This window comes from Ixodes scapularis, unplaced genomic scaffold, assembly GCF_016920785.2.
Source record: "Ixodes scapularis isolate PalLabHiFi unplaced genomic scaffold, ASM1692078v2 PGA_scaffold12__126_contigs__length_90152505, whole genome shotgun sequence".
Classification (NCBI taxonomy): Eukaryota; Metazoa; Arthropoda; class Arachnida; order Ixodida; family Ixodidae; genus Ixodes; species Ixodes scapularis.
The window spans coordinates 8968296-8980796 of NW_024609838.1; the positions used below are offsets into that span (position 1 = coordinate 8968296).

The 12501-nt window shown below is 47.4% G+C and overlaps 1 protein-coding gene across 1 annotated transcript; it reads left to right on the top strand.

The window, feature by feature from the left end:
* Window positions 1–1088: 1088 nt before the first annotated feature.
* Window positions 1089–11829, top strand: LOC8034260 (DNA methyltransferase 1-associated protein 1). Its single transcript, XM_040208807.3, has 11 exons — window positions 1089–1266; window positions 1868–1970; window positions 2055–2152; window positions 4069–4189; window positions 4536–4610; window positions 5160–5486; window positions 6503–6700; window positions 7842–7910; window positions 8040–8112; window positions 9214–9548; window positions 11738–11829. The coding sequence occupies exons 2-11, from the start codon at window positions 1881–1883 to the stop codon at window positions 11795–11797; spliced, it is 1446 nt and encodes a 481-aa protein (XP_040064741.1). The 5' UTR covers window positions 1089–1266; window positions 1868–1880; the 3' UTR covers window positions 11798–11829.
* Window positions 11830–12501: the final 672 nt, after the last annotated feature.

Sequence of the window (12501 nt, forward strand, 5' to 3'; positions counted from 1 at the left end):
AACTAGGCGCGCTACCGAAGTTCGCGAACGAACCAGCACGTTCAATGTTTCACAGCGTAGCGTCACCAAACCGCGTCAAGGTGACGTAAAAAGCTCGTACGCTGACGATATATGATCACTCAGTTGGACAGGAGGCTTCGCACGGGATGCAGAAGCATTCGCAGAAGTAGCGAAAACTTATCGAGTCACTAGCGTCACGCCAAAAACTGTCACGAGTGCCTAACCCAACGACGGCGCTTGCAGGTCAGCGAATGAAACTCGAAGTGCTGAAAATCTTCCAAACACATGGGAAGCCGCGCGAAAGGCACGAGATAAAAGAAATACCCGGAATATATTTGTGCGAAATAGAACTTCCGAGTGAGAACAAAGTCTACCGATGTCCAGTAGGGATGGGCTGCTTCAGGTATACGTGCAGAATCGTTCTGGGGTGTCCACACGCGTTACACGTAACTTACAAACTCTCCTAGATTACAGTTGGAACCTTTGTTCGTCGTAATTGACATCCATACTAAACAACGAGTGCAGAAAATGGGATTTTTACCTCCAATTTCGAGAGTCCGCAAACGCTTCTTCAGACTTGTTGCTCTTCCTGCCCAATAAAAATGGCGCACCGGAAGTCGGAAGTTATCCGAAAAGGTTCGAGAAAGTTCATAAAGAAGAAAAAGGGAGGAAATCTTGTGACGTCACTATGCCAACTCCTGATTCTGCTGCTTCCCAGCCTGATGCTGTCGATCTTAGAAGCAACGTAATTAAGGAGGATAATTCGAGCTCATTTACTGAACGTTTTACACAGAATTAAGCAATAATTACCGGCACGCACTCTGTGGCACTCTGTACTTTGATGACGTCACATTTTGGGCACGTGTGACTTTCTAAATCGGTCAGGGCGTTAACGCTTAGCTCTGCTGTTACTTTTGGTAAGTTTTAAACACACTAAACAAAACTTTTCGGAAGGATCGTGTTTAAAAAAATTAATCCGAGAAACAAATTATGATTGAATTAAAATAAATGATTCGTTTTTTTTTAGTATTACAGATGCCTCTCATCTACCAAAATTTTGAAAACATACGAAACTACCGGAGACATGCGACGGCCATACAAAATGGCGCTCTATTTTGGTTTCTGATCGAAAGCGGTGCGATGAGCTGCGTAAACTTTCTTAAAATGGGTTCATTGTTCTTTTCTCTTTTTCAATAGCCACAACCAGGGGTGTTTCTAGAACACTGTGAGCTACCATTTAGCTTCCCCAAAGTAATCAACCGCAAGGTAAGCCAACAATATATATATATATATATATATATAAAAAGGACATTGATTGAGCATGAGTCGCTCGACTTCTTCTTTAATTCAATGATCGTTCAAGAAGCTTCAAGCAACTATCTACCTCAGCTGTCGCAGACGTGTGTATACTACCATAATTTCGAATAGGCAGTCAGTTTCACTGTACCCGATCGTACAAGGATCCCTTTGTGGATCAATTACTCAGCTTCGCGCACCGAGTAATTGATCCAGTTTGGGACACGATGCAAGAAGACAGAGGCGTCTGAACGGCGCCGCTTCACCGCGGAGCAGGTCTGTCGAAGATTCGCTCTTATTTCTGACAAACACCCTGACATAGCGCAGCTTGACCGGAGTTCGAGGAACCGTCCTTATTCCTTCACGTTTTCAAGGTGGCGAGCCGCGCGACCGCGCCTGCGCACGGAGCCCCAACCCGACAGCGCCCCTACCGGGAGATGCGCGAAGCCCGAGTGCAATTTCGGTCGCCTTTCTTGCGTTGTACGAACACCCTTCTCTTCAACCGTGGTTTGGGATAACCTATACGTTATGTGACGAGTCGTTGGCGACTCTTCTGTCGCGGTTCACGCAGGCAGCCACCCAGGATGAGCGACGTGCTGGATATTCTGGACGTGGAGCGTCCAAACACCCCCGAAGTCAGCAAGGAGTCCATCATGGGCACCGACGCTCGGAAAGTAAGAGCGCCCAACGTTGTAGATCTAGCATCTACTCGAGCGCTTGCCGTCTTTATAACAAGACGTGCCCCCATTCCTTTGCAGAACAAGCTGCTGCAAAAGCGCAAGCTGATAGAAGCGACGTTCAAGCGCCCCGAAGGCATGCACCGAGAACTCTACGCCCTTCTGTTCTCCGACGCCAGGTAGTAATTGGGTAGCCCTAGAACACTTCCAATCTATTGCAAGATTGAAGGTTTTGTAACGTGTGCAGTATCAAACCAATGCACTAGGAGAAATGGTCTCTCATAACACTGTCAGGAATATTTCAAGCACATGTAAAAGAATGATGCGTGAAAGGTGTGCAGAACAAAAGTGGTTTCAAAGCTATCAATAGATGGCACAAACCATCCATGTTTCATGGATGGTTGTGTTTTAATCAGGGTGTCGAACCGGAACCGAACCGAATCGAAAACCGGAACCAAACCGGTATTTTTTCCGGAACTGAACCCGAACCGTTATATTGTTATCGCGCTGAACCCGAACCGGAACCGGAAAAAAAATAATGGTTACCGGCTCATGTCAAAACGGTTCGGCCATGCGCTGATGACAATGAATGTGCTATTAATGCCATTTGTTTCTTAAGTGCCGTCAACTGACACACACCTCACTTACATATTTTTCTTCTCCACTCAGTTTTAGGAATATAAACGCTGCATCCATGAATCTTGACAAACGCTGCATCCATGAATCTTGACATAGGAACCAGTATTGCGCTGGTCGCGGCTTGCACGGACAGCGAACTCTTCTATTTTAATATTTATCCTATTACGTCCTTCTGGCGTTACGTTCGGTGAAGTGTTTTTCATATTCCGTATCTTGTTTAATGAAAACTTCTTTAAGGGTCTAATTTGAGTTACCGAAGGCTAGTTAAAATAAAGAAAGCTGTATTTTCTCTCCACTGTTTCTTCAATTGCTTACACGCCGAGGTGGCGGGATAGTTAGCGAGTTCTACTTCTAAGTGGGTTTGTAAGGAGGTCGCGGATTTTACAGCTACTGCGTCGGACCCAGTTAGATGAAGTCCGAACGCGTAAACGTCGGTGAGGTAACCTTTAAGTGCACATAAAGAAACCATTCCTGGTAGAAATCCCTGAGCCTTACACTACGATGTATCCCGTTTCGTATGTGCTGATTTCAGATGTTTTATTTGTAATTTATTTTGATGTTGCAATTTGTCATTTATAATTTCCGAACCGTTTCGCGAACTGGTTCAGCGCCCCGAACCGGTTCGCGAACCGGTTCGCAGATCGAATTAATCAAACCGGAACTGAACCGGAACAAAATAAATTTACCTGAACCTGAACCGTAACCGAACCCATATTTTTTTCGGTTCGACACACTGGTTTTAATGAGAAGCGTTTACCTTCTTTTTTAGTGTCTCGCGGACGTGTGGGCCATCACCGGCCAACGTGATTCTTTGTTTTTCTTCGGTCTTAGGGGTGGCACTTTTAAGTTACCTGAACCAACCTAGATTATGTAAGTCTCTCACTGGCCAACCTAAAGGACTGACGTTCAGTTGCTTTTGTTTCCTTTGTGGCGTTTTGTCGAACCACATACCTCTAGATTCGCATCTGCAGAACCATCGCTACATTGCTGTTCACATTTTTTTTTACTACGGCTCGTAGGCACGCCGATGTCGTTTTTTTCTCGACTATATCTTCGATAGGATCAGTCAAAGTGCAATTTCATTGTGAAAGCATTTCTCGTAACTTTGTTATGTGCAACATTTGTGTTTGACTAGAATGTGCCTACTTGCGTCGGCCCTTCAAGACACATTTACATTTCACTGGCCAGTTCTTGAAGCCTTTTCCTACTATCCATGAAAACGTGGAATCGGTGGCAGCCATCGCCACAACGTGAACCGCGTGTTTTTCCGTGGCAGTGCTGTCCCATTGGAAGCTAAACAACGGCCTCTTGATGTAGCACCCTAGGATGCTTTCTCCAGTGATTTGTCACCAAACCGCCGCTCTGCTGCCACGGAGATAGCGCTGCCATAAGAAAAGACGTGGCTCGCACGTTCTGCCCAAGTTTTGTGAGCACTGTGCCCCGAATGTTCTCGCAGGGACAACCCGCCACTGCTGCCTACGGACTCGAGTCAAGGCTACAAGCGCAACAAAGCGAAGCTCGGCATCCGGAGAGTGCGTCCGTGGCGTTGGATGCCCTTTGCAAATCCCGGCCGCAAGGCAAGTCTCCGCAAAAGAAGTGCGAGCTGCACTATCTCTTAGCAGTTTGTGTGACTCAAGCAATTTTCGTAGCTGTACACTAGCGCTAACTGAAGGGTGGCGTGTGAAAGCTGTCAAGACTACGGATGATGGTCGTTATTTTCCATGTGTAATCCTAGAAAGGCACTCTATTTGATCTTTTGTAAGTGGTATCCAGTTATAATGTAGTACTTTGCTTTTGTTATGTGCCGCTTCCATTCATAATAGCGTGCACGCCGAAGTCTCTATCTGGTGCACCCTAATAGATGTTTAGCAAATCTTAGCTACGTAGCCCTACGTCGGTTCACACCTCTTCACTGGCTTGCAGGACGGTGTGATGCTAAGCCACTGGCGACGAGTTGCGGACGAGGGCAAGGAATATCCCTTCTCCAAGTTCAACAAGGTGACCATTCTTCCAACTTGGTAGTAGATCCGAATTTTCAGTTGACGGATGGACGGACGGGGCCACACTCTCCCGATAGAGTGGCAGCTTGCGCCACCTAGCTGGCGCGTCTACTTTCGACCGCAGTTAGAGACGGCGCCCTCTGGGTCCCGGAGGAACGGTCGTATCTAGTTGAAGCACTTTTGCGCCACAAAGCCCCTTCCGAGCGGGATACCGAGCGTTTGCCCATGTCGCAGTGAGTCCCTACTTTAGAGACGTTGGAAATATAAGCGAAGGACATATGGTGCACCCAGCTTATCAAACTGACAAGCCCACCGATGCGTTCCTCTACGTCGGTTGCTTCCCCGAGAAGCCGGTGCCAGACGGCGAAGCTTTTCGTGCCAGTGCAAACCGGTGAAGCTCCTTGGAGAGCATCTCGACTGCTTTAAAACTAAAGGGTCCACCGGACCTAATAAGGGTCCCATTTTTTTGCGACGATCGGCGACCTTTGGGTGGGCGCTCGCTCGGTGTTTCACGGCGACGGTCGTCGATCTGGTTTTTGGGATGCAGCAAGTGCACGTGCCGACGTATTCGGATGCGGAGTACCAGCAGCACCTGACGTGCGGCAAGTGGAGCCGGGCGGAGACAGACTACCTGCTGGAGATGTGCCGGCAGTACGACCTGCGCTTCCTGGTGGTGCGGGACCGCTGGGACACGCCGCGCTTCTCCCTGCGCTCCCTCGAGGACCTCAAGGAGCGCTACTATGCCCTGTGCAACGCCCTGGCCCGGGCACGGGCACCCCCGGGCCAGGAGCTCAAGCTGAGGGCCTTCGACGCCGAGCACGAGCGCCGCCGCAAGGAGCAGCTCGTCAAGCTTTATGACCGCACCAGTGAGCAGGCAAGTCCAAAGCAGACTATCTATACCTGCGGTAACCTAGAAAAGAAGCGGATGCACAAGGAAGGGGGGAGGGGGGGCGAACAGGCAACGCAAGCGGCTTCAAAGGAGGAAATGTAGGCGGCAACCAAGGCGGCTAGTTGGCCGACACGTAGACACTGCGTGCCGGTAGCGCCACCTGGTCAGCTCTTCCCGGAATAGAAAGTACCGAGCAGAAAACTGCGTATGCAAGAGGTCAGCCACGACGGAAGTAAAACGTTGGCTCCGCCGCACATCGCCCGCTAATTTAGCAGATTTTGGTGACTTGGGGCATCTCAGTTTTTGTTGGCCGGTTTAATGAACTTTTGAGTGGTATTACATTCTTGGCACGCAATGATACTAATAACAGCCGCATTTGTTTTCACGCCACCAAGAATGAAGTGCAGTTTCCCTTTAAGTGAGAGCGAAGCTGAAACTACTAGCACAATGCTGTTGTTTCAAACGGTGTTTGCACCGCACAAATGCGTGCGGATGCCAGCCCCACTCGGGGCACTTGGCTAGCGCACGAAGCCTTCGTTCGCACTTGGGATGGAATGAGGTGTTGCCGAAAGGGGGCACTCCTCTGTCTCCGATAAGAATGTAAAGTCGTGCATAAAGCAACGGGCCAGAGCAGCTCCCAAGAGTGTTGCCTCAGTTTCTCGCAAATAGTAAGTCATTCGTAGATTGCCCCTCATTCCTAGACATCTGCCAAAAATGCCGGTCAGTGTTGTCAATTGCAACGAGCTCTGTACTGTTGTTGTTTCTTAGTGTTTCTGCGGGCAATTCAAATTGCAAAATTTCGGCAGCCCACGACGTGCAGCACTTGGTTGTGTCTACCCACAGTACTGCGGTTGACTCCCGTGGTCCGGCAGAGTGACGAGCCGTTCGAACGAAGTAAAAACGATCAGGCGTGCGGGCGAACTGACATGCGAAAACGCGGTTGTTGTTCCATCAAAAGGAAAGACTGCTGTCGGACTTTGATCGTTACAAGGTCGTTGCAGGTGGAGGAAGAGCAGACGCTGCTGGGAGAGTTGCGCAAGATCGAGTTGCGCAAGAAGGAGCGGGAGAAGAAGACACAGGACCTCCAGAAGCTGATCACGGCGGCCGACAACAGCGCCGAGGCGCGCCGCGTCGAACGCAAGGGCCCCAAGAAGAAGCTGAGCGTGCAGAAGAGCAGCCGCAGTGGCGTCGAGACCGGAGTACGTCCGCACCACTTGCGGGGTTCGGTCGGGGAAGTAGGTTTCCAGCTGCAGGTGGTCCAGCGCGTTTCTGTTTACTTTACGGAAACGAAAGGGAGACATGGATGACGATACAGACAACGCAAATTTCAACTTGTAACTGAAAAAAAAAAAAAAAAAAAAAAAAGATATATGCTTACAATTTGCGAAAAATAGGTCCCGCGAACAGTTTTAGTAAAATGTGAACACATTAGAATCTATATTGAGATCTCACCACGTCGCGAAAGCTAGAACCCGCAAATTATTCCATAACTTGAACTTTGACCTAAATCGCAAAATGTTGAGCCCACGAAAAATAAGTTGTTTACAGTATATACCGTAAAATACCGGGCAAGCGCCCACTCAAACTTTGGAGGTAATCGCAAAAAAATGGGGGATGGGCGCTTGTCTGGTCATCAATTTTACATATAAATGTATTGTGTGTATTTTCTCAGATCTTACAAATTTGGTAATGGGCGCTTAAAGTGGAATGGGCGGATGCGCGGTATTCTACGGTATATTTTTTTTGGCGTTGTTGGATTTGAGGCATCGTTAAATTTTTGTGGTAACACTTTTTCCCACGGGCTCTCTCTGTACGAGAGAGGGTGCAGAAAAATATGCTTCCTCTTTTTTACGTTGTCTATGAGAGAGAGGGTGCGAAAAGGAGGAAGTGTATGTCAGCCTCCTACACTGTCAGGAGTCGCGGATTATGAGCTCATTTCGCAACGGAGTCCACTTCTCCATGGAACATTTGCTTACTAATCTTTTAAGACACTTTTGTCGGTGAGTAACAAACATGATATACATTTAAGCAAATAATAATGAGACCTTGAAATTTATTTGTGTACACAATTCTAGGTTTGTGGATGAACATGCTTCCCGGAGTGACAAACTTAAAGTTAATTCCCAGGAGGGTCTCTTACAATGCGAGCAAAACCAGTCGGTCTTTGCTGCATTAGCGAGCCGATGCGAGGGCATCTCGGCACCGGTTACGTGCAAAGTTTTCTGCACGGTACCAGATTGCGCTGCATCTAGAATGTCATAACCGCTACGCTTTTCTGAATTGAGATTTCACTCTATGCCGTGGGAAGGGGAAAAAAAGTGACATGAACCCTTTGCACAGATGGTGGAGTCTGCTGGAATCCGGTTCCCGGACTTCAAGGCGTGCGGCGTGTCTCTGCGTAGCCACAGGGTAAGGCTGGCTCACGTCATGTCGGGAGCTTGTTACGACAGCATCGTTGCTGCAGTGTTGGTCCATCGGGGCACACATTTTGCTGCTGTTTGGAGTGAAGACCACGAAACTAACCGTCAGCATCTGCAGATGAAGCTGCCCGCATCAGTTGGACAAAAAAAGACCAAGGCCATCGAACAGCTTCTCCAGGAGCTCGGTGTCGGTGAGTTGGATTTCTCGTCTTTGGTCAGTTTTCTTGTACCACCCTTGGATCCGACCTGTTGACTGGCTAACTACTACCTTCGAGCCAAGCCAAAGGTGCGCGGGTTAAGAATCTATGTCATTTACAGCTTAAGCGAGCTACCGCAGCCCCACGTATAACGTTCTAGCTTTATAGCTTATAGCCAGTGCACATACTGTTACAGTATAGCTTGATACGGTATGCAAACCATTCCATTCAAGTAAGGGTTACTGCGACGAAATGGTAGTCTGCCAATAACATGCTTACGGCAAAAAAAACCTTTTGCAGAACTAAAAGTGATCTCGTCTTCCCTCCTGCATACGAGGATTTTCCAATCTATTGTTTGAAGAAAACTGGATATTTTGTGTGCTCCAACCTGATGGAAGTTTTTCAATATTTCTTTGGGATTGTTTCACTTGAAAGGATCGTAATTTTACCAACTTTTTGGAACTAGCGAAATCTGAAATCCCCCTTCAAGTTGAAGGATGAGCCACATTGAGAAAGGGGGTGACTGTTCCTTTTTTTCCAACAAATAAAAAAAATATTCAGTTTCGCGGAAGACAATTTTGGCAGATCGGCATCCGAGTTGTTCGGCTTTGGCGGCAGCCACGCACGGGGACGATCCACCTCTGGGTGGGCTCCTCCTTTTCTCTGACAGGGATAGATGTTCAGTCCCGCTAAAGGCGATTTTGTTAATCAGCCTAAGTATATAGGCTGGTCACTCGCAACTGCTTTCGTCCGTGTACGTTTTCAAATCTCTTACGACGAAGGTTTTGTGGTATTTATAAGTTCAAATGCACGCCCTAGGTTTCTCTGAGAAATGGTCGTCCATCGCCTTGTCGAGAGATTTTCGGGCCAATAAAAAAAATAGTGATGCGCGACAAAAAAATTAACATACAGGGAAAAGTGAAAGTGTTCCGCAACTACCTAATATGTGGCGCCAGTCTGTTCCTTCGTCGGAAGAGTTTTTCAAGCACATGGTCGTAAGCTAACGCAAGTGCGCGAACCGGCCCAAGGTTGTCCATATTGAACGATGGAAACGTCTCGCAGCCCACGGGCGTTTATGGTACTTTCCCTTTGCAGAGCTGAACCCGACGCCGGGAGAGGACGTCTGCCAACACTTCAACGAGCTCCGCAGCGACATGGTGCTCCTGTACGAGCTCAAGCTGGCGCTCGCCACGTGCGAGTATGAACTCCAGACGCTCCGTCACCAGTACGAGGTGTTGGCGCCCGACAAGACCGCGTCCGTCCTGCCCTCCATCCCGGCGGCGGGCGGCGCTACCGCGCCGGTGGCGGCGGCGGGTTTGCCGGCGGTCGAGTTCCCCGCAGCGGCGGAGACGCCGGCGTCCTCGGTGCGCAGCGGCGCCACCGGGATATCGGAGCTCCTGGACGTCGGAGCAACGCCGACCACGCCCAACGTGAGTGCGGATCCTGTCCGTCCGCACGGACAACCGCAGGAATTATTTTAGATAAAACATTGTTTTGTTTATATAGTAGGGCACTGGAAACTCGTCGCCGACCGGTGCATTTAGCGTCCCGTTCCTCCCGTACGTCAAAAGTGGTCCCGATGTTTGAGGTGGGATGTCGCAACCCTGGCGGTCAGATGCAGAAGTTGCGGAAAAAAGTAGAGTTCTCGTCCTACGAGTGACTCGTATGTTGCCACGTAAGAAATGGATGAGAAGGCTCTCGTGCAAAGCTTTCTGCAGGACACGATTGTTGGTTTCCTCCTCTCCGGTGTTAGTGGAATGAGTGGAGGGTTTCATGGGAGGAGGCCATCCTGCTACACTCGACTCGCGACGAACTATAAGACGGAAGAAACAAGGTTTTTGTGCAACGTTTCTTCCGCGTACAACAGCGAGACGAGTCCTTTTCGCAGGAGCAAATAGTCGCGTTAATTTCTCTTTTTGTAATTTTAATCAGCCAATATAGAGCTGACGACGAGGTCCCCTCTTTTGAGGTTCTTCCTTGGGAGGAGGGAAAAAGCAAATATGTAGGCGGTGGTTGTTGGGCTCGCCTATTGCCCTTTGCCGAAGTTTGACCCACTGGTGCCACCCTTTTGTGCCTCTTTGCACGGTTGGGCTGGTGTTGGGCTGTCGGTCCTTTCTGGGTTGTTCACTTTGCGAGGCCCAGTTTTTTCTTAGTTCAGTTCCCAATTCGCTTTTTTTGTGAAATTTCCACTTGATCCGAAAATACAGTTTGTTTCTATGGAATTGGCTTTAATATCGGTGGTGCCTACCCAGGCGGCACCAATGGAAGATCTTATATTTTTCCTTCTTTTCACTTCCTCACCGTAACAAATGGCGACGAGATCCTAGTCCAGGAAAAATGTACCATTGAGAACCTAAGGATTTGTAAGAAAGACATGCCAGGTGCTTGTTTCTGCATTTTGAGGAAAGAAATTAGGCGAATCTGTGCAAACGCATTGGAGCCAGTGGTACGACAGTTTCTCTAGTACGACGCAATCTCTTCGGAGCGTATAGGTTTTAGCCGGCACACCGACTTGTACAAAAGCAGGATTTTCCGTCGCCAAGGGATAATCCTAGTTTTGGGAAATATTTTTTCAGTGGTGTCGGACGTGTGGGGTTTAACCCCTTCAAATATCTTTTTTTCTTCAGAACCTAGAGCTGACGGTCATTCAGTGCTTTATGAATGTAAAGAGTTTATGCCGAGCACTGGTTAGCCAAATTTGGAATGTATGATCGTGCTTCGTTTAAGGGGTGATGTGGGGCTTTAGAGTAATTTTCTTATTTACAAGAGAATACTTATCATATTATACACATGTATAACACATCTCGCACTTGTTCCAAATATGCAATCAGATATTGAATATCTTTACTAGAGCCCGAGCTATGGGAGATCGGTCTAATTTGATTAGGTCATTTGTTACAGGTCGTTAGAGAAAAATTATTCGTAAACTAAAAAAATTTTTAATGCAACTGCATTCACAAAGATGTAATCTGTGCGGTGATGCTATTTTAGATCTTAACAGAGGGGGTTATGTTGCTAAAAAGCGATTGTAATTATAGTGTAAAAGAGATGCTTTCTCATTATTTAAGAAAGTAATTAATTGGAGAGAGCTCTTAAGTTGGAAGACTATAAAAATAGCATCACCGCACAGCTCCATTCTTCCCGACTAAAATGCCACCAAACGTGTTAATATTGTTCAATACAAACGTCAGAAAACGCCTGTAAGGCATCGGTACTTGTGAAGAAAGTGTGAAGAGAGAAAAAAGCCCTTGAAGTATGTGTATTCCTATTGAATGTTCATAAAAAATTAAGACTTCCTAATTTTTTTTTTTTTCATTATTAAATATTAGATGAAGCAATAATATTTTGCACAGAGCTGGGTGAGTATGTCTTAATGCCAAAAAAGTCATTTTCTCAAAAGTGAATTTTCCCCAACTTTTTACCATTTAAAGACCAGCCTCCCCCCTTAATGAATATGAGTGGGTGATCGGGTCTTGGCGTTTGTGTGCAACCTTGTCTGCTTCCCTAAGAGGAAAGCAAACAACTTTGTTTCTCAAAGATTAGTCATTTTATAAACGGGGCTTGATAGTTCATGCCTTGAGAATGTTACGAGCATCCAAGGCTGTCGGTTCCCTCGCAGCGCAAGAGGAGAGCAGCCATCGAGCAGAGCAACCTGCTCAAGAAGTTCAAGAAGGCCTAAACTGGCAGAGAAATAAACGGATCTCTTCCACAGTCACGCTTCTCCGTCGTTTCTTTTATTGGGCGATGGAATGCGGAGAGCAATGTCAAAATAAATTACGCATCCAGGCGAGAAAGAACCGTCTTGGTTCCTCCGTAGCGGGGCTGACTAGAGTGCCGTCACTGATGCGTATGGGGAGGTTGCGCTTCACCAGGGGGTTCCATCTTTCACCGGTACTTCTGCTTCAGACAAAATAGTTCTGTGCATCTGAGAAGTATGTCTTTGCCTCAAAGAGCGCTAGCTTTGAGACTTAGTGTTCGACTCTCAGTTTTTGCAAATTTCATTAAGTAATTTTTTAACATTTGTTTTTAAACATGTCATTATCCAGTGTGCTTGTATGTATGCTCTATTGGCTGAGTTTTTTTTTTCCTGTAGGGAATTTATTTGTTACCGAGCTCATAGATTATGCAAACCGATTCTTTGAATACCCTATCTGTTTTAGAGCGCAGCTCTTAGGCACCCGTTTCTGGATTGAGTGGCGTCACCGTCAGCGTAGCCGTGCGCATTGGATTATGGGATGTCGCAGGTTCCCTGCTAAATTTAGTGGGGAAAGTGCATTAGTGTTGAGGTCACGTGAGGTCAATTTCCCCGCTAAATTTAGTGGGGAAACTTGACCCGCTAAATTTAACGGGATAATTTTTCCGCCAAAAATTAGCAGAAAAATT